At 48.4% G+C, this 22,266-nt stretch overlaps 1 protein-coding gene across 4 annotated transcripts; it reads right to left on the reverse strand.

Moving 5' to 3' along the window:
• Positions 1 to 804: 804 nt before the first annotated feature.
• Positions 805 to 21,762, reverse strand: OAS2 (2'-5'-oligoadenylate synthetase 2). 4 transcript variants are annotated; one of them, XM_086348117.1, is made up of 11 exons: positions 21,425 to 21,691; positions 19,374 to 19,650; positions 15,432 to 15,610; positions 13,435 to 13,670; positions 12,801 to 12,942; positions 10,187 to 10,357; positions 8,401 to 8,683; positions 6,518 to 6,708; positions 4,455 to 4,693; positions 3,253 to 3,412; positions 1,902 to 2,137 (listed from the first exon to the last, which is right to left on the reverse strand). In XM_086348117.1, exons 1-11 carry the CDS (start codon positions 21,599 to 21,601, stop codon positions 2,048 to 2,050), a joined length of 2,145 nt encoding a protein of 714 aa, XP_086204243.1. In that variant the 5' UTR covers positions 21,602 to 21,691; the 3' UTR covers positions 1,902 to 2,047. The 4 variants fall into 4 exon arrangements, with proteins under 4 accessions (XP_086204241.1, XP_086204242.1, XP_086204240.1 ...); XM_086348115.1 differs by having other exon boundaries at positions 805 to 3,412; positions 21,425 to 21,762; XM_086348116.1 differs by lacking the exon at positions 19,374 to 19,650 and having other exon boundaries at positions 805 to 3,412; positions 21,425 to 21,563.
• Between the last annotated feature and the right edge of the window lie 504 nt (positions 21,763 to 22,266).

Consider the following 22,266-nt stretch of genomic DNA (forward strand, 5'->3'; position numbering starts at 1 on the left):
TCTACTGAGTGCTGAGAAGACTAAAATGGTCCCGTTGTGCCTCTCTGAAGGGCTCTGAGTTGCTCACTTCATCCTTGCTGGTCTTCATCCACTGTACACATATCACTTAGCGCGTGGTGATAAACTGCCCTTCGTTCTTCTATAAGGAATCTGTTCTGGTCCCTTTAAGTACATCACAAACCCTGTAAGAATGTCTCACAGTTTCCTACCTATGGGTCTAGGGCAAGTTCAGGTGTCTAGAGGGGTCTGGTCACTGGCGGACTGAGCAGATATGAACTTGGCTGGTCCTTCTTCCATGTCTCAACCTCAGGCCACAGCACTTCCCTTAGACCTTGTTCTGGGCCAGAATAGGGGTGCATTCCAACATCAGCTCGCTGATAGTAACCACGGGTCCTACAACAATTCAATTCAGTTCTGACACTGCCTGGAGATGGTGCAGACCCTACAGGTTAAAGGGCAAAGTCCAAACAGGATTGTTTCCATTCCCTGGTGGCTCAGATGGTAAAGCGTCCGCAATGAGGGAGACCTGGGTTCAATCCCTGGGTTTCGAAGATCCCCTGAAGAAGGAAATGGCAACCCACTCCAGTATTCTTGCCTGGAAAATCCCATGGACAGAGGACCCTGGTAGGCTACAGTCCATGCAGTCTCAAAGAGTCGGACACGACTGAACAAATGAACTTCCACATCCCAGCTGCAAGTGGGGTCCTCAGACAACTCTGACTTGGCTGCAAATTCAAGGATTTCCATGATCCCCCTTTCAGGTTCAATAATTCATAGAATGACTCATAGAACTCAGGAAAGGGCTACTTTTACAATCACTGTTCTATATAAAAGATACAAATGAACAGCCAGATGAAGAGATACATAGGGGAGGAGGGCTGGCAGGCTCATGAGCGCAGAAGCTGCCATCCCCCCATTTTTGTGATACATTCATATGCTCACCAGCCAACCAGGAAGCCTTGTTGTCCAGAGTTTTCTTTAGGGTTTCATTACAAAGGTACAGTTGATTAAATCACTGGCCGTTGCTTGGCTTCGATCTCCAGCCCTCCTGTCCTCTTGGAAGGTTGGTAGTGGGTGGGACTGACCGTTTCAACACTCATCACATGCTTGGCATTTCAGGCATGGCCAATCCATCCTTTGAAACTAAGGACCCACACCTCGTTAGCATAACACAGGGAGAGTTGGAAGGGGCTCCTCAGAATACAAAAGACAGCCCAAATCAGGGAGTTCCAAGGGTTTCTGAAGCTCTTTGCCAGGAACTGGCGACAAAGACCAGATCTATTCTTGTTTATCTGACAGTTGGTATATGTGGTAGTACTCAAACATTAAGTGGATATATGAAGTTAACACATTTAGACTTCCAAGTGTCTTGAAAGCCAAAGCCAGAGGAGAAAGCCTTTAGATTTGGCAAGAAGAAGCTCACGGATGTAGGGGAAATGGTAGGCTCAGAAGGAAATGACAACACTCATACATACATAATACATGTACATGCCTATCTACTTTAAACAACTGCTGATGTCCATCTAAATATCTGTCTATCTCAACAGTCACAATCCAAGCCTGTGGAGAGTATGCAGTTGTAAGCAGAGCCCGGCTCACTACTGGCTTAGGATCTTGATTTGGCAGGGCCCCACGGGAAGAGACAAGAGGTGAGTGAGGTGGAGGAGTCTGAGAGCGAGATGACAGAATCACAGGAACCGAGGGCCAGGAAAAGGGTTTCATCCTGGGAAGAGACCCCTCCTCTAAGACTTAAAGGAGAAGGAAGGAGTTAATCGGAAAAATACAGAAGGGTTCACAAATATGGCGCACGTAAAGCTGGATGAGAGCAGATATGTTAATAACAGAGGTCACACATGGAATGCGATTTCAGCGAGGTGAGGCGAGACGTTTCAGAGGACATGGAGGTGATGATTTCAAGAGGAGTTGAAGATGCTTGGGAAGAGGTAATGGGGCCCGTCAAGGGAGGCATGTGTTACTCTTTTATACCATGAACTGATTCTTTAAAAAGTTATTGTGTGATGGCCTCTAGAAGTTTCTCCCAGCATTACTAGTCCAGGAATCTATGACTTCTGAGTAAGTGCATCTCATTGACCATAGAATATATCCCTGCTCCACAACTTCCTGGTGTCTGCACTCTCTTGAAAGAAAGAAGGAAATATATGTGCAGGAATAAAACATATCCAAGCAGTCAGAACCACTGGTGAAAAGACACAGGAAAAAGAAAGAAGGAAGTGTATCTGAGGAGGTGATGATAACCAGGGACAATCTGGGGGTACTTGCTGACAGAGAAACTGATGGGAGAACCAAGTGTACCTGGGGCAGGTATCTTGGAAGCAGGTGGAGCTTTGGACAGGTGTGGCAGGCACTCTGGGTTGACTGACCCAACCCCACCCACGGCTGTCTTCACCGCCCCCCTTTATGGAGTCACTTTTAAGCTGCAAGCAATGCATGACAACGGTTCCAGGTAACGAAACATAAGACGTTGCTGGATGAGGCTTCGAATAAGACGCCCTGTGGGTAGGTGTCCTCCACTTTTCTGTCCCTCCAGCCTGATGATGAGCCCGCCATGCAGAGGTGCAACAGCTACTCTCAGTGGCAGGAAGACTCAGCTAGACAACTCAAGAGGGCGGAGCCAGAAGGAGCTAGGGATGAGCGTGCCCCAGGTGACACTCGGCCATCTCTGGAAACATCTTTTTAAAAGAACTGATTTACTTATTTGGCTGTGACGGGTCTTTCTCTTCGTGGCACACGGGCTCTCCAGTTGTGTTGTATGGGCTCCAGAGGGTGTGAGCCTAGTTGTCTCGCAGAACGTGGGATCTTAGTTCCCTGACCAGGGATCGAACCCACATGCCCTGCACTGCAAGGCGGATTCTCAACAGGGAAATCCCTGGAGACGTTTTTGACTATTGCCCTCGGGCGTGGTGCGCACGCATCTCCTGGGTAGGGAACCAGGGGCTGCTGCTCAACGTCTTACACGGCTTACACCGTGAAGAACTATCCAGGCCCGAATACCAACTGTCACGGTGGAGACAATCTGCTCCCGGGGAAGCCTGATGGAGCTGTTGAGTGAGTCCTGTATTGCCCGCCTTAGGATTTCATCAAATGGGACCAAAAAAACCCAATTGTTTAAGCACCTGACTCGGGCTATCTGTAATGTGTGGCTGAGTGAATCTCAAGTTCCTAGAGCAGAGGAAGCTCTTGGATGGAAGCCCATCCCAGGGTAATCTCCAGACGACACTTCCTTTAGATGACTTTTTTTGGCACGTTCCACGGTTGTATGGGACATCCCGACTTATCTTTGAAGCAGAGAGAAGACAACCATTCAGTCGCTTCTTTCGCTAGAAGATGCCAGCACCAACGGTGCCCTCCACCCACGTCGCCAGTAGGATCGGCTGGGTCCAAGATCACAGGCCTAAACGAGAGGTTAGGAGTCATTAGAGGCATGCTTTTTCAGAACTGGTGGCCTCAGAATTAGGGGCCCATTCTCTTTTCCATGATAAAACAATGTGTCTTTCTAGCTTAGATGTCAGTCATTCCAATGTACCGAAACAGTTCGAAAGGATTTCCTAGAATTAAATCATATTTGTCAGAAAAGTTTTGAAAGCTATTCGTTATTACGCACGTGAAGGCATGATATAAACATCTCCCCATGCTGGTGCAACTGAAATATGATTTATTTAATCAACTCTATTTCCCAGATGGCTCAGTGATTAAAGAACTTGTCTGCCAACACAGGAGATACAAGTTTGATCCTTGGGTTGGGAAGATCCCCTGGAGGAGGGAAATGGCAACCTACTCCAGTATTCTTGCCTGAGAAATCTCATGGACAGAGGAACCTGGTGGGCTACAGTCCATGGGGTTGTGAAGAGTCGGACATGACTGAGTGACCGAGCACAGACTGTCAAGTTGGTCACACCCATGGCTGGCAAGCCACAGTATCTTTTTCTCTTTTTTCACCCTCCTTCCTCCATTCTTTCTCAATGTTCCTTTCTTTCCTCTCGCTTCCCTTGTTTTGGTTCCCCGCTGCTGGCGCTGAGTGGATGCACTAAGATTCCTTCCTATTCTTGAGGATAACCGTTTTGTAGGATGGAGATGGGAACCTGATCTAATAAATAACCTGTAGGATCCTTCAGCAGTGAATAATAGCATTAGTTCTCAGGGACACTCTTCCAACTCCCACACCTTTTAGACCTGCTAACGAATCCCTGCTTTTCCTTCTGACCTAGAAAGATGAAAGCAACTCAGGACCTGGTACCCTGGTCCTTCCCTCTCTGTTCCTCCTGGATGACATTTCCCCTGCCTCCCTGGAGACCGTGGGAGGTTCTGACGGTCAGCACAGTTCCCTTCTCAGTTTCATATGAGGAATAATGAATCAGGGTCCCTGGGAGGTGAATTCCGGTCACCAAAATAGTGTTGGAGGGAATAAGGGTAAGAAACGGAGGGGTCTGGGGCACCTGGTTCTCTGGATCTGGCCCAGGAGGAAGTTCCGCAGAATCTCATCATCAAAACTGTAGTTGACCGTCCAGAAGACACAGAGATGCTGATATTGCATGACCAACTCCAGGACCGTCCGGAAACCTTCAGCCATGTCAAAATCCTGTGCCCCGCTCCCCTTCTCCCAGGCGTAGATGGTGAGCAGCTCCAATGCGTACTTAGGGGGCAGAGACCCCTTTTGCTTCAGTTTTTTTTCACACTGAGGGGAGAGTGGAAACATCAGACGATACTGGTTAAAGCAGGGAGGTGACATGAGTGTAGCAAGAAGGTACACACGAAGGATGCTGCGGCCACAGCAGGACAACCGAGTCATGAGACACAGCCCTGGGGGGATCGGTCTGCTGGGGGCCTGAGAAGGGCCGCCCTGCAGCTCAAAGGCAGCCACTCAGGCTTCTTTGTTGAACTTTGCCTTTATGTGCCCTCCCAGAGTTATAACACAATCTTGTCCTGGATTTCAGTGGCTGGGATGGTAGAGAATCTGCCTGCAATGAGGGAGACCTGAGTTCCATCTTTGGGTCGGGAAGATTCCCTGGAGAAGGGCATGGCAACCCACTCCAGTATTCTTGCCTGGGGAATCCCATGGACAAAGGAGCCTGGCGGGCTACAGTCCATGGGGCCGCAAAGAGTTGGACACAACTTAGCCACTAACACTTTCACCACTTCCTAAAGCCCCGCTCTGCTAATTATGTGGCCAGACATTCCACCTCCATCATTCATTCCTGATCCTCCAATGTCCCTACCCAGCAGGCAGAGGTCACCATGATGAAGTCATGGGGAAGCGAAGTGACTTGCCCAAAGTCACCTAGGAGCCCTGAGCACTCTGAGCTCCCCGGGGCTTGGCATAGAGCTGGAAACCACAGATTCGGTCTTTTCCAGCTTCAGGAATCTGGACACAGAAAGGGAACATCTCCCGAAAGAGCAGCTATTGTGTGGGGCTCAGAAAGTGCCCCATGAGCTGATGGAAGTGAAGGGAGGTAAACCAGTATAGAAAATGCAGCCCCTGGTGCCGCCTGTCATTCCAACCTGCCTTCCAAGAGTAGCATCTGTGTGTGTCATGGGCACCCATCAGTAGGTAAGCCATGACTTGTAGGCTTGCACATCCCAACTTCATCCTCCCTTCGGCTCCAGAATTATTTGGGTGCCAGAGCAAAGGCAAAATAAGCCACATGTAGCAGCTTTAGGGGTATGAGGGGCTTATATCTGACCCAACTCAATGGGGTTAGTGGTGTAAACGCCACAAAGACACTCAGGTTAAGAGCGGGAAGATTCCTTCATGTGGTTCAGTCTCCACCCAGCTTGGGCAAGTGTGAGCACCAGGTAAGGACTGGTTTCGTGGTCACAGAGTACTGATAAAAATAAAGACCAGGACGGTCCGGTGGCTAAGAATCTGCCTGCCAATGCAGAGGACTCGCATTCAATCCCCGGTCTGGGAAGACCTCACATGCAGCGGGGCAACTGAGCCCCAAGTGCTACTGAGGCCTGCATGCCTAGAGCTTGTGCTCCAGCACAAGAGAAGCCCGCACACCGCAACTCGAGAGTAGCACCTGCTCGCTGCAACTGGAGAAAGCCCACGTGCAGCAACAATGCAGCCCACATGCAGCCCACGCCCAGCGCAATCAGAAATCAACACAATAAGGGCTTCCCTGGTGGCTCAGTGGTAAAGAATCTGCCTGCCAATGTAGAAGACACAAGTTTGATCCCTGTTCTGGGAAGATCCCGCATGTGGCGGCGCAACTGAGCCCATACACCACAACTACCGAGCTTGCACTCTAAAGCCCGGGAGCTGCAACTGCTGAAGCCTGCGCACCGAGAGCCCGCGCTCCGCGACAAGAGAAGCCACCACAATGAGAAGCCCGTGCACCGCACTGGAGAGTAGCCCCCACGTGCCGCAACTAGAGAAAAGCCCAAGCAGCAACCAAGACCCGGTAAAGCCAAAAATAAGTAAAAGCATTTCAAAAAATACAATAAATAGATCATTAAAAATAACAATAATGAGGTGGCTCTAGGAAAAGAGCCGTCGTACCCCTTTGTACCAGTGCTTCAGCAGGCGGATTAAATCCTTCAGTTTCAGGGGCAGGGAGCGAACAAAATTGCGCTGTAGCTTCGTGAAACACACAGAAAATTCTCCCTCCAGGAAGACATCAGAAGGTTTGTACAAATGGATGAGTTCAGTATAGGTCCTGGGGCTGGGTGTGGAGCCAGACTTCAGTTCACCTAGCATGGGCGAGAAATTTACATTATGCTATAGTCTCTCTAGACAGTAACAGATCTCAAAACACTGTTAATGTAATTTAATCCTGGGAAATTACTTTGAACTCTATTGGTGTATGTAAACTACTGATGTCTAATATCTCTGGAGTAGTGAGTTATTAAAAATTATATGGTTTATATGACTATAGATGGCATTATTAAAGTGTTATCTAGATCTGCACTGTCCTATAGGGTAGTCATCAGCCAGGATGGCTATTTGCATTCAAACTCATTAAAGGAAAATTGAAAAATTTAGTTCCTCAGTAGCACTAGCCATATTTCAAGCTCTCCATAATACAGAACATAATATAGGACATTTTTGTTATTGCAGAAAGGCTTTCTGGACAGCACTAACCTGAACTTTGGAAACTATGGCCCCCAGATGACACCTGGCCCCTTTCTTATTTTTATAAATAAAGCTTTATTTGAACACAGTCATGCTCACTTATTAATGTATTGCCTATGACTGCTTTCAAGCAACAAAAGCAGAGTTGAGTAGTTGTGATGGATACATTATGGTCCTTAAAGCTGAAAATATTTGCTCTTATCTTTTATAGGGCTTCCCTGGTGGCTCAGATGGTAAGGAACCTGCCTGCAATGCAGGAGACCCAGGCTTGAAAAAGTTAGCTGACCCTCAATCTATATACTCTCATTTCTTCTCTAAAAACACTAAGAACCATTCAGAAGGAAAGTACCAGAGTCTTCTTGATTTTGATTTGGAAAATGCCTGACATAGCCTTGGTTTCTTTTAATACATCATTGTGTATCTGTCACTTACAAATTGAATTTCTAAAGGAAATTTTTGCCTATGATTGAAAGTGAACACCCAGATTTCCTGTTTTTGTCTCAGAATTTCTCCCAAAGTCTATTTTAAAAATTTCCTTCCCTAGTACTTGAGGCATTTTATCTATAAATGTGTACTGAATTCCTGTGTACCTCATTCTTTGATCTGAGAAGACAATGGCACCCCACTCCAGTACTCTTGCCTGGAAAATCCCATGGACAGAGGACCCTGGTGCTGTAGTCCCTGGGGTTGCTGTGAGTCGGACACGACTGAGCGCCTTTGCTTTCACTTTTCACTTTCATGCACTGGAGAAGGAAATGGCAACCCACTCCAGTGTTCTTGCCTGGAGAATCCCAGGAACGGGGGAGCCTGATGGGCTGCTGTCTATGGGGTCACACAGAGTCAGACATGACTGAAGTGACTTAGCAGCAGCAGCAGCAGCGAGTGATACCCTGGGAATATACAATGCAGGTTCTGGCTGTTGCTGTTGTTGAGTCACTAAGTCGTGTCTGACTCTGAGACCCCATGGACTGCAGCCTTCCAGGCTCCTCTGTCCATGGGGTTCTCCAGGCAAGAGTACTGGAGTGGGATCGAACCTGCATCTCCTGCATTGGCAGGCGGATTCTTTACCACTGAACCACCAGGGAAGCTCTCTGGCCTTCATCAGGATACTTAAATGAGAATAAAAATGCACACAGGTGTAAGATGCTGGTGTCATCATGTCACCTGTTGGGGCACTGGACCCAAGGCTGATTAGTAAGTCGCATGACTTTCCCTCTACACTGCCCCTGCCTCCATCACACCAGAATCCTTCTTCCTTCTTCCATCACGCCAGAAGCCTCTTCCAGAGGCTCAAGTCTCGGGAGTCTTACCTAGGGCATTAAACGCAGGCAGCACATCAAAGTCAACACTTTCATTGAGGACTTTGGATTTCAGAGTGAAGCTTAGCACCCAGGGAGGCTTCCATTTTGAAATCTCAAACTTCACTTCAAAATCCTTCTCCTGCCGACAGGCTTCCAGCTGCTCATGGATTTCCTTGATGATGTTGTATCTCTCATTTTTCGGGGAGGTGTAGCTTTTCAGCGAGTTTGCGAACACTACGAGGCTGGCATCAGAGCCAGTCTTCAGAGCCGTGCCTTTCACAGTCGACCCCCCCTAGGGAAGAAAGGCAAATTGAGATACAGCGTTTTCTGGAGCTTGAGCCCCTCGCCCCTCGCCCCTCGCCCCTGTGGGCTGGCACCTGTTGGGCTAATTGATGAGGCTGCCAGGGGTAGTCCCAAGTTTATGTCTCCAATTAGGGCTGAGTCCTAAGCGGAGTGTTTCATTTTCCCAATAGAATCCTCTGATTCCAAAGGTGGTTTGTCTCACACTTTTTGATGTGTGAATTTACCCACAAACAACAGATAGGTTAGTTTTAAATTACCTACTTCTCAAGTCAACGTCCTAAATACTTCTGGTAAAGACTTCATAGCTTTACAGACTCAGGGACACAGAGAGCAGACTAGTGGTTACAGTGCGGGGAAGGGCGGGGGCAGGGCCCACAGAGGTGGGGTGTAAGAGGTGCAAACTATTAGGGATAAATAAGCTACAGCGACATACTGTACGCCATGGGGAATAAAGCCACTATTTTATAATAACTACAAGTGGAGGGCGCTCAGTCGCTCAGTCTTGTCTGCCTCTTTGCGACTCCATGGACTGTAGCCCGCCAGGCTCCTCTGTCTGTGGAATTCTCCAGGCAAGAATATTGGAGTGGGTTGTCGTCTTCTCCTCCAGGAGATCTTCCCAACCCAGGAATCGAAAATATATCTCCTGGGTTGCAGGTGGATTCTTTACCACTGAGCCACCATTTAAATTACATTGTCTTACAAAATCGTGAATCACTATATCATACACCTTGCGTGTGCGTGCTCAGTCGCTCAGTTGTGTCTGACTCTTTGCGACCCCATGGACTATAGCCCACCAGGCTCCTCTTTCCATGGGATTCTCCAGGCAAGAATACTGGAGTGGGGTGCCATCTCCTACTCCAGGGGATCTTCCCGGACACAGGGATCAAACCCGAGCCTCTTGCATCTCTTGCATTGGCAGGTGGATTCTTCACCACTGTGCCACCAGGGAAGCCCAACCGTATGTATACCTTACTGTACCTTGTATGATACTGTACAGCAACTATACTTGAAGTCAATCATTTTAAAAAGAGACCATAGTGAGGAAAAAATATCCTCAACTAATAGTAAAAATCTAAAATTTTCCCACTACAAGCGATCACTACAAGCCAAGGGTGGGCAAGGAGGGCCAAGCAGTGATCCTTCACCTCTGGGTCAACCTTGGAGGCTAACGCAGAATCGGAAGTCTGTCGGGAACGGGAACCCCCTGGTGGTCCAGCGGTTAGAACTCCGTGCTCTCAATGCCGTGGGTTGGATACCTGGTGTGGGAATAAAGACCCTGCGAGACACACAACGTGCCCCGCCCCAGAGCCTATCACGAATGACTTCAGCAGTGCCTCAGCACCCTCCGCTGAGAACTGGGGTCCCAGGCGCTGCTCTCCCCAGCTTCCCTCCCACATCCTTTGCCCTCACATTTCTGGTGGTCACAACTCTTGCCGAGATCCAGGGACTACTTAGTTCCCCGCAAAGAACAAAGAAAAAAGCCAGGGCTCACCTGGATAACTTGAATCTTTGTAGTTGAATGTCGAAAGCAATTTTCTTCAAGGAATGAACAGATGATTTTAAGAGCTTTCTTGATCTGGTCTTGGAAAGTCTGGTTGGGCTGGAGAAAGTCCTTGACGAACTTATCTAGCAGATGGCCTGGGGTTATGTAGAGTGGGGCAGGCTGTGGAAGGAGCCAGCTGTGAGATGCCCCCTGGCAGCCACCACCCCCCATCCCTTCCTCCCCTGCCTTCTCTGTTCCACCAACCCCTCCCTCCTGCTCTCCAACCCTCCTGCTGGTACCTTTGTCATCATGAGTTCTCACATCAACATACCCTAAGAGCATGCCTGAGAGTTCCAGGTAGTGCCCAAGATCCGCCTGAAACAAAAGCTCCCCTCCTTGCTCCTCCTTACCCCCTAGGAGAGATCTGGCTCCTCCCAAACAGGTTTGTGATGCCCTGGGCTCTGAATCACTCTCTCATTTCCACTTCCTGTTCTGGCTTCGTCTGCCAGTTGCCAGTACCTCCTATGAATAGCTTCTCATATTCCTTCCTTATTTTCCCATTGATTGTGGGTATTGTTGACTCCTGATGATCACACTCATTCCTTTTTTCGAGGTTCTGTCAGCCTCTGTCAGACACCCTGTGCCCAGGTGGACTGGGTTTCCAGGCGCTGCTGTAACAAACCACGGTTCTGGAGACTAAACTCCTGAAATCAGAGCATGGGCAGGGCCGGGCTCTCTCTCAAGACTCCGGGGAGAATCCTTCCTCGCATCTTCCAGCTTCTGGCAGTCCTGTAATCTTCCTTGTCTCGTGGCGGCATCACGCCTGCCCCTGCCTCCGTTGTCACGTGACCTCGTCCACTCTATGTCTGTCCCTGAGTGTCTTCCTTTATGACCCAGTCATAGGATCCAGAGCCCATGCTGATCCAGGGTGACCCCTTAACTGATGATACCTGCAAAGACACTGCTTCCAAAGAAGGTCACACGCTGAGGATCTGGGGGGATGTGAATTTTCCGGGACACTATTCGACCCTTCACAGCAGGGGATGTTGTTCCCTCTAAGTGTGTTGAAGAGAGGGATGTCCTGGGGTCGGAGGGGCTGTGTGCTCATTCTGAAGGGGGCAGTTCCCTGCTCTCGAATCAAATGGGGTCGTGGAGGGTGGGACCTGCTCACTCCCTCGCACCTCTGGTTGCTTCTGGAAGGAAACCACATTCTGATGAGTAAAGGGGATCTGACACCCGCCCAGAAGTGTGGTTCTCTCCTCTTCAGTAGAAAACGTCAGATGGCACATGCCCTGTAGACCACAGCTCAAGACACCTCACCCGAGCCTCTTCTCTTTGCTGTTTTGCTCAGGCCTCAGCCTGCAGAGGCAGTTTGCTTCTTGCTCTGGGCAAGGAAAACAGCGGTACCCCTCCTCAATGTCCGCATCCTGCTCTCTGACTCTGCCTACCTTTTGCAAAGATGGGACCTAGCAGATATGATCAGACTTGTGTGGATCGATGTGCTTCTCCTTTGGGGAGGGGAGGGGGAAGTCAATGCATCTGGCCGCGTCATTAGTTCCCATCTCCCGCCTCACTTCTCACTCTCACGCCCCACCCCCATAGTGTGTGAAAGGAGCTCAGGGCCTGATCCAGCATTTGCTGGGGGGCCACCACCCACGTCTCCTGGGCTCTGCTCCATTTCACCTGTCACCACCTTCTCACCTGCTTCCTCTCTTGCAGAAACTAACTCTCTTGCAAACTCTCGTTTGCAGATGCCCCCATTCTTCTTTGTTCAACTTTACACTTTACCATCATTTTAATGGAAGGGAAGGCCCCTAAGGGTGTGTGTACAGATTGAACTGTGTCCTCCTAAAAACTGCATTGAAGTCCCGACCTCTAGGCCCTATTCATGTGAGCTTATTTGGAAACAGAGTCTTTGAAAAGAGGTAATCAAGTTAAGGGGCCACCCCTGGTCGTTCAGTGGTAAAGAATCCACCTGTTAATACAGGAGGTGCAGGCTTGATCCTTGGGTGAGGAAGATCCCTTGGAGCCGGAAATGGCAACCCACTCCAGTATTCTTGCCCAGGAAATCCTGTGGACAGAGGAGCCTGGGGGGCTAGTCCATGGGGTCACAAAAAGAGTCGGACAGTGAGCAAACAGTGAAAAGAATCGAGTTAAGATGAGGTTGTTACTGTAAGTCCCTTATTCTGTATGATTGGGGTCCTTATAAGAAGAGCAGAGAAAAAAAAAAAAAAGAGCAGAGAGACGCAGAGACAGACAAGCATGCAGGGAAGACGTTGTGATGACACAAGAGAGGCTCACGCGACAACAGAGGCAGGGACTGGGGTGACGCTGCCACACGCCAAGGATTTCTTGCAACCATCAGAAGCTGGAAGAGGCATGGAAGCACTCTCCCGTGGAGCCTTCAGAGGGAGCACAGTCCTGCTGATGCCTTGATCTTGGACTTCTAGTCCCCAGAACTGAGACAGAATATATTTCTGTTGCTTTAAGCCACCAGTGAGTGGTACTCTGTCACAGCAGCTCTGGGCAACCAACTTAGGGTAATCTCAGATAGACTGTCGTCCAAGTGTCAGGCGGGCCCTGTCTGTAGCAGCACACCAGCTGTGCTGGAAAGCTCTCTCACCAGAACATTCCAAGATGGTCCAGGTGACTCGTTCTGCCTGAGAGAACGCAACCAGTTTTGAGCTTCGTGTTTTAGTTGCAGCCAGCAGGTGTTATCCATGCTCACATTATTGGTTGGGTCAGTTGGATCCAAGATTACTGGCCTATAAATTCCATTAGGTTAAAAAATAATAATCAGTTGGGTTGCTTGTGGGAGAAGAAATCAGTTTAAGGGAGAGGGCTGGACTGGGCACCCAGGAATCTGTATTTTACCTCCTGCAGTTCCTCCCAATTGCTGAAGTGCTTTGTCTAAGATGTCTAGCCTCTCTGGTCCTGTTTACTCTGCTTCACGGACATGTTCCATTCATAAGCTAATAAAACGGTCTCCTCTTTTTGCTGACCTGTCTCCTTAGCCCCTCTTTCTATGAGGGGAAGTGCTTGCTTTGTGGACAAAAGATGACAATGGTTTAGAATGTGAGAAATGTTGAAGCATTCCTCTTGCAGACAGACCTCTCTTTGCCTCCTTAACCACTGCAGCTCGTGTTCTTTTGACAGATCCCCTGGCTGCGGAAAGGGGGATGGACCCTCATTCTAAGGGGGCACAGCCTGGCATGCAGATAAAGAGGGAAGGAGAGATGGAATGGGAAGCTTGGTACCTTGGGGCTTGGAGCTGGCTCAGCAGGATGTTGCGGACGGTCTCATCTCCAAAGTTGTAGTTGACTGTCCAATAGACACACAGCTGCTCCTGCTTCTCAATGAGCCTCAGAACAGTCCTGACACCTTCAGCCATATCAAAGTCCTCCGCTCCACACCCCTGTTCCCAGGCGTAGATTGTAAGCAGCTCCAGTGCATATGGAGGGAGCAGGGAGGAATTGATCAGCTTTTCCTGGCACTGCGAGAGGAGAGAAGCCTGGCAGATAACTTGGGACCCGTGCCAGGGGTCTGAAAGCAAGAAACTAGAAGTCTATAGGAAGTCACCATCCCCTGCTAGTGACAGAAATGATATCGTGGCTAAAATCCCATAGACTGACAATAGCAAGTGTTGGCAAGAATGTGGAGCACCTGAAACTATCATCCACAGCTGATGGGAGTGTGAACTGGTGCAACCATTTGGGAACGCTATTCAGCTGTATTTACTAAAGTTAAATTTATATCTATATAGTTCACAAATTCATTCATATGTGCCATGTGTATATGTATACACATATACATACATATTCATATATGTAGCTAAGTCGCGTCAGTCATGTCTGACTCTTTGTGACCCCATGGACTGTAGCCTGCCAGGCTCCTCTGTCCATGGGGATTCTCCAGGCAAGCATACTGGAGTGGGTTGCCATGCCCTCCTCATTCATGTATATATATATAATATATGAATATATATTGCATATATAAGGTATATGGACTTCCCAGGTGGAGCAGCAGTAAAAGATTCCACCCCACCAGACAATGCAGGAGATGCAGGAGACATGGGTTTGATCCCTGAGTCAGGAAGATCCCCTGGAGGAAGAAATGGTACCCCACTCCAGTATTCTTGCCTGGGAAATCCCATGGACAGAGGAGCCAGGTGTGCTACAGCCCATGGGGTCGCAAAGACACAACTGAGCAACTGGGTATGCATGCATGCGTGTGTGACACACACACACACACACACACACACACACATAGTATACCTTATAGCACAGCAGTTTCACTCCTGCATTTTTACCCAAGAGGAATTGACTGCTTCAAGTCACCAAAAAAAAAAAGACATGTAGGGGAATATCCATTGTAGCCTAACTCCTGATAGCCCCAATTTGGGAGTGACCCATTCTCTTCGCAGTGGAACGCATCCAGGTACAGTGTGGTAACGCAATGGAGTAGTATCAAACAATGAAGAGCCTCGACTCCCTGCCACAACATGGAAAAACCTCTCAGGCCTAACACTGAGCGAGAGGCGGCAAACTTAAAGTACATTTAGTAAGATTCCGTTGACATCGAGTTTAAAAACAAACAAAACTAATCTGCGGTGACAGATGTTAGGACAGAGGTTTGTTTGGGAGCAGTATGGACTGGGAGTGGGCAGCCTGCTGGGGTGCAGGCAGTGTGCCCTATTTGGATCTGAGGATTGCCTGCTGCTGCTGCTGCTGCTGCTAAGTTGCTTCAGCTGTGTCCAACTGTGCGACCCCATAGACGGCAGCCCACCAGGCTCCCCCAATAATGCACTGAGCCATATTCCTTTGTGTGTGTGTGTGTGTTTGTGGCATGTGGGATCTTACTTCCCCTACCAGGGTTCGAACCTGAACCCCTGTATTGGAACGGTGGTATCTTAACCCCTGGACGACCAGTAAAGTCCTGAGCTGTATTCTTGAGTGCGAACATGTTCAGTTCAGTTCAGTTCAGTCACTCAGTCGTGTCCGACTCTTTGCGACCCTGTGGACTGTAGCCCACCAGGCTCCTCTGTCCATGGGATTCTCCAACCCAAAATACCAGACTGGGTTTCCTCCTCCAGGGGGTCTTCCTGACTCCAGGGTCTCTTGCATTGCAGGCAGCTTCTTTACTGCCTGTGCCATCATTCTTAACGTTGTTGTATTGACACTTAACCCAAGATGAATCATCTCAGTCAAAGGGAAACAGATGATAGATAGCAATAGACACACAATTTGAAATTTACCTTTTGAAACCAGTGCTTTACCAAGAGGATCAAATCCTTCAGTTTGCTGGGATAGTTGCTAAAAAACTTCTCCTGGAGTTCAGTGAAGCAGACTGAGAACTCACCAGGCCTGGCTTTCACCATATCCAAGGATCTTTTGAGTTCTCGATAGCTCCAGAGGCTAGACTTCTCACTTAAGCCTGGTGTGAAAGAGAAGCAGAACTTCTGATTTTCAGGGACCCTAGCCTCGGTGAGCCCACAAAGAGGCTGGATGCAGCTAGATAGCACACGCTCACTGCTTCATGTATAAGAGAATGGGGTTATTTACATAAAAGGTGAGGGGTGGTCTGTCCTGCTAGATAATAAAATGTAGTTAGGCTAATATTTAGTAAAGAATGTAATTTTAAAATTCCCCTGTAGTTTACTTTTCTCAGAAATGAAATGAAATGAAATGCCAGTCGCTCAGTCGTGACCAACCATCTGAGCTACCCAGGGAAGCCCTGCTTTTCTCAGAAAGCAACCATTATTGTTTCGTCTAGGGGGGAAAAAAAAAAAAATTCAAGTTTGGAATGTGTCACTCTGCCGTCATCTCGTGGAAGCTTCTGGATACTTCATGTGAGGAAGACCTGGTCTTTCGTTCTCACATCATCCTTGCACGACTGGGAGAGCCAGCAGAGGGCGCTCTGGCCTTATCTCCAACCACCCTGCAGTGACCCAACAGACAGCGCTCTGGCCTTATCTCCAACCACTGTGCTCTGAACCAGAGGAGAGAACACAGGATTTCCTACGAATTCTGAGTCACAGTTATTGTTTGGTTTAGGGGGAAAAAAAAAAAAAAAAAAGAGAGATTCAAATTTGAAATGTGGAACTCTGCCGCCATCTCGTGGCAGCTCCTGGATACTACATGTGAGGAAGACCTGGTCTTTCCGTTCTTACGTCATCCTTGCACGACTGGGAGAGCCAGCAGAGGGCGCTCTGGCCTTATCTCCAACCACCCTGCTGTGACCCAGAGAAGTTCCGTTCAGTTCAGTCGCTCAGTCGTGTCCGACTCTGCGACCCCATGAACCGCAGCACGCCAGGCCTCCCTGTCCATCACCAAACTCCCGGAGTCCACCCAAACCCATGTCCATTGTGTCGGTGATGGCATCCAACCATCTCATCCTCTGTCGTCCCCTTCTCCTGCCTTCAATCTTTCCCAGCATCAGGGTCTTTTTAAATGAGTCAGCTCTCAGAATCAGGTGGCCAAAGTATTGGAGTTTCAGCTTCAACATCAGTCCCTCCAATGAACACCCTGGACTGATCTCCTTTAGGATGGACTGGTTGGATCTCCTTGCAGTCCAAGGGACTCTCAAGAGTCTTCTCCAACACCACAGTTCAAAAGCATCAATTCTTCGTCGCTCAGCTTTCTTTATAGTCCAACTCTCACATCCGTACATGATACTGGAAAAACCAGAGCCTTGACTGGACGGACCTTTGTTGACAAAGTAATGTCTCTGCTTTTTAATATGCTGTCTAAGTTGGTCATAACTTTCCTTCCAAGGAGTAAGCATCTTTTATTTTCATGGCTTCAGTCACCATCTGCAGTGATTCTGGAGCCTCCCAAAATAAAGTCAGCCACTGTTTCCACTGTTTCCCCATCTGTTTGCCATGAACCAGAGGAGAGAACATAGGACATCCTACGAATTCTGAGTCACACTGTCACTTCACCTTGTCTCCAGCCCCTCCTGCTGAAATGGAGCTGGACTCTATGTCCTTGCCTCCTCCCACCCTTACCATGCTCTCTGTCTGCTTTTTGCCTGGGGAAAACTTCAGTCAAAGGATAAGTTTAACCAGAGAGATGAGAACATGCATAAACAAAGGAAAAGAGTCAAAGGAGACCAAATAATAGTAATATAGTCATTAAACATAATTGAGCTACAGTCTATGGGGTTGCAAAGATACAGACTCCACTAAATGACTAACTCAACATTAAGCTTAGTCGAGGACCTCTGAGAGTTTCCTTCTCAAGGATTATAGATAACATTCTGAGCCATATCCACGAGCTGTCATATAGATACTGAAACTCCAGGTGGAAGAAGTTAGCTACGCGATGACCAGACTGTACCCATGACATGAGCTGCCGCAGTTCTGAGACTGGACCCCAAAGAAAATGGGAACAAACCGACCCTGGAACTGAAGATAAACTGCAGAAGATAAACTGCATCTAAAACAATTGAGATGATGCTGGTCAGATCACTGATGACCAGTTTGAAGATGCCTGTCGGAGCTGACTGTACTTTTTCTTCATGTAGCCCCCTCCCTCGGTCTAAAAAAGCTCGTCTCCACTGACGATCAGCGGGACGAGTTGACCTTTGGACAGATGTCTGCCCTCCCCTAAAGTTACTGGCATCTGAAATAAAGCTAATTTTCCTTTCCATCAGGTTGGCCTATTTGTTGACTTTTGGACGGTGAGCAGCTGGACCCACACACCTTTCAGTAACACTTTGAGTCAGGCATGTATTCTCAATCCTTACTGTCCGAAAGGCCCTGGAAGTTAGCTTTTTCTAGCTTTGATCTTACAGTTAGACAAAGGTGGGTTAGTAGTAGGATCAGGGTGAGAATTCAGAGTTGCCTAACTCACAAACTGCTGCATTATTTCCTCTGAACTAGGTCACCTTTCTGTGAATGTGAGTCATCAGGTTTTGTGTGTGTGTGTGTGTGTGTGTGTGTGTCCACCTTGAAGGCACCATGCCTGACTCTTAAAAGACTCAGGCTTTTATTCTAGTTCTGTCAGTAACTGGGTGTGACCCTGGATACAGTCATTTCTTTCTGATTCCATTTGTTTAATGAGGGGTTGGATGTCAACTCTGATAATTAAGTTTGTGATAATATATGTACCTAATGCTTGAGACTAAGCTGTGACTATGGTAAGTCTTATCCACTCAATAAACCAACCATCCATCCACCCAGTCAACCATCCTTTCATCCATCCACCCAGTCAACCATCCATTCATCTATCCAGTCAACCATCCATCCATCCATCCAACCATCCATCCGTCTATCCAGTCAACCATCCATCCATCCATCCTCCAACCATCCATCCATCCATCCAGTCAACCATCCATCCATCCATCCTCCAACCATCCATCCATCCATCCATCCAGTCAACCATCCATCCATCCATCCTCCAACCATCCATCCATCCATCCAGTCAACCATCCTTCCATCCAACCATTGATCCTTTTAAACAGTTGCCCATGGAAGATCCTTGCCTTGATGTTGACCTGATTAGAGAGCAACTCCAAACCTGCTCTAGCTGAACTTTTCTCAGATGTTTTCCCCGTCCTCTACCTCTAACCAACGTTTATTCTAGTTTACATCTTCACTATGGTCCGCAGAAGAGCAGCAACCACCATGAGGCTGGTTGAAAATACAGAATTCTGGACCCCAATCTCTTGAATCAGAGCCATCATTTTAACAGGTTTCTCAGGGGATTTGTGTGCATATCACAGTTTGAGGAATTCTACTCTAGGTTCTAGAATCTAGAACATTTCCTCCAAAGTCAATTAGGAGTTAAAGGAGAGGTTCTAAAGAACAGAGTAAGCTCAAGGTAGAAGAAGTCTTCTCTCTTGAAAGTCTTCCCTGGTGGCTCAAACAGTAAAGAATCTGCCTGCACTGCAGGAGAAGAGGGTTTGATCCCTGGCTGGGGAAGTTCCCTTGGAGAAGAGAATGGCAACCCACTCCAGTATTCTTGCCTGGAGAATTCCATGGACAGAGGAGCCTGGCAGGTTACAGTCCATGGGGCCACAAAGAGTAGGACACACCTGAGTGATTAACACTTTCACTTTCTTTTCAGTTTTAGTGGTATTTATTCCATCCCCATGCTGCCCACCACCCCTTTCATTGGCTTTGTTCTCTTGACAAGCCCTTCCAGACCCATACCTCCAACCCTCCCCACCACCCTGCACGCCCAGGAGGGCTCACCCAGAGCATTGAAGGCAGGCAGCACGTTGAAAGTGATGCTCTGCTGTTTTGTGGAAAGCTGGATAGTGACCCTGGAGCTCCTATTGGTGTTCTGGAGCTCCATCTTGGCTGCCAGTTTCCACGTGGACTCACAGTGCTTCATCTGTGCCCAGATTTTGCTGAGGAGTTCATATTGTCTTTTTTCCTGGTCCTGGAATTGCTCAAGGTCCCCAAAGAAGACGACAAGGATACCATCGGAGTTGCCTCTCAAGACCGTTCTCCGGCCATAGGAGCCACCCTACCAGCAACAGAGAAGCAGATGTGAAAGTCTGAACCCTCTGGGGTCACTGGGCACCCCAACAGGCAGAAGTATTTCTCAACTTGAGCAGAAGTTCCACACGTCACCATAGTCTAAGAGTTGAGTGGCCGGTGTTCATCGGTCCACCCAAATAGCTGAATCAGGGCACCCACAGCAGCATTTCCCCTACAAGCCCCAAACAGAAGGCAGCTTGGATGGCCATCAGCAGCAGAGCAGACAAATGTGGTGCGCCCACACAGCGGGATGCATGGCAACAACAAAATGATAACAGCTGCACGCGGCAACGCACGCCTCGTCAACCGGTGGGTTGAGAACAGAGCCCACACGTTACAGCCACACAGCGCACGGTGTCTTTAGACAGGGAGACCAACCTGCTCAGTTTTAGCCCCGAGACGTCCATGTCCCAGAAAACCCTTCAGTCGCAGACAAACCTGGAAGCTTGGTCACTCTATGCGAAGTTTAAAAACAGGCAAAACTAATCTATGTTGTTAGAAGTCAGGAGAGTGGTGGGCTGGGGTTGAGGGTAATGAGTGGATAAGGGGCCCAGGGACTCTTGGGTGGAGGCTGGGAAAATTTTATTTCTTGATCTGGGTATAGGTCACATTGGTATGTTGTCTGTGGCAATCCATCAAGCTGTACACAAATCTGTGCACTTGTACATATTTTTTTAATGAGAAAAAAGTTAACAATTTTGAGAGGTAGGACTGCACGGTGGTTAAGGGTGCATGCTCCCAAACAAACTGTTGCCATTGTTCAGTTGTTCAGTCGTGTCCAATTCTGCGACCCCACGCACTGGTGCCCACCAGGCTCCTCTGTCCCTGGGATTTCCCAGGCAAGAATACTGGAGTGGGCTGTCATTTCCTTCTCCAGGGGATCTTCCTGACCCAGGGATCGAACCCACGCTTCCTGTACCTTAGTGTGGATTCTTTACCACGGAGCCACCAGGGAAGCCCTCCCAAATAGATTACCTGAGCTTAAAATCCCAGGTCGAATGCCAACTAATAATAACTTCCCCAAGCTTCATTTTCCTTATCTGGGCCAAGACAGGAGCCATCATGTGTCCAGGTGTCTTTCCTCCTAGGGCCAGTGGGTGTGTGTAAGGGCAGAGGCCAGAAAGCACGTGACTGCAGAGGAGTGTGGTGCTGGAGAGCACAGGGGTGGGGCTGGGCACACGTAATCCCCTCCCCACCCTAGGGTCCTGGCAGCTTCCCAGTATCATTTCTTCCTCAAAATTCCAGAATCTTCAGCCTCCACCCTAGGGTTTGTGCCAGAGCACCCGATGAGGCTTCCCACGTCCTTGGAGTTAAGAAATCATAGAACATTCTTGAATAGTATTATTGAACTCTGGTAGGCTCAGTTACTCGTCTGTAAAATGGGGAGGATAAAAATGCCACAGGTAACCACAGCTGATTTACTGCTGTGGCTTTGTGCCAAGTCCTTGCCAGAACATTATGTGTTTAAGCCTCTTAACACTTGGCACTGAGTATTATTGCCCTCCCATTTTACACATTTGGACACCGAGGCACAGAGAGGTTAAGCAACCTACCCGGGGTCACACAGCAGTAAGGAGCAGAATCCACGCTCTCCCAACCTGTACCCCTAAACTCTACACCCTGGTCCATCGTGTCACTCGAGTGTGGGTTTAGACAAGGTGATGTCTTGCATACCCAGGGCCCAGAACACAGCACGTGCCCAGCACCAAGTCCTTCTGCCCCTTGGGTCCCAGAAGCACTGACCCCAGCCGTCTACTCACTCTGGCCACCCCTGTCACGGTGAGGGACGGGCAGGGTTCCTGCAGGACTTCACAGATGGTGTCCACTGACTGGTCGATGTCTTTCTGACCGTCTTCAGAAGGCCTCAGGTGGTTCTGGATAAACTCCTCCAATTTCTCAGAAGGCTTTTCATAGAGGTGGGACTCCCTGCTGCCCATGGCTCTGACTGGCTGCTGAGATGACAGCTGGTGGCAGAGCGGGAGGCTGAGGAGAATAAGGAACTTCTGTGTGCAGGGGGAGGAGAGGGGAGAAAACCGAAACTCACACCAGGGGAAAAGGAAACTCAGAGTCTTCTGGCCCAACCCAGGCCTCGCCCCCAGCCTCTCCGCTGCTCTCAAGGGAGGCTTGTAGTTTAAAACATGACCCCTTGAGACAGATTATGAGGGCTTGATATGGGTTATGTCTGTGTCTTTGAGCACACTGCCAGCCCTTTTTGTGCCTCGATTTCCATCTGTAAAATGGGGTTAACAGTGGTACCTATCTCACAGGCTTAATACAAAGATTAAAATACTTGCAAAGTGCTTTGAACAGGACCTGAAATATGGCTAGTGCTGTAAAGTGTTTGTAAAGCAAATAATTTCATAGGGGGCCAGAGGTTTTCTTTTTTTTTAATAATTGAAGTATAGCTGATTTAAAATATTGTGTTAGTTTTCAGGAGTTTAGCAAACTGATTCAGTTATATTTACATCTAAATATATATATATATATATATATATATATATATATACTGTAAAAAATTATTTTCCCAGAGGTCATCTTTTGAGGCTCTTTCCCCTTTTCCCTGTTTCCAATGTTTTTGGGAATTCAGAGTTGATGAGAACAG

Source organism: Bos grunniens, chromosome 17, assembly GCF_055505025.1.
Source record: "Bos grunniens cultivar Pamir isolate PY7600 chromosome 17, Bosgru_T2T1.0, whole genome shotgun sequence".
Lineage (NCBI taxonomy): Eukaryota > Metazoa > Chordata > Mammalia > Artiodactyla > Bovidae > Bos > Bos grunniens.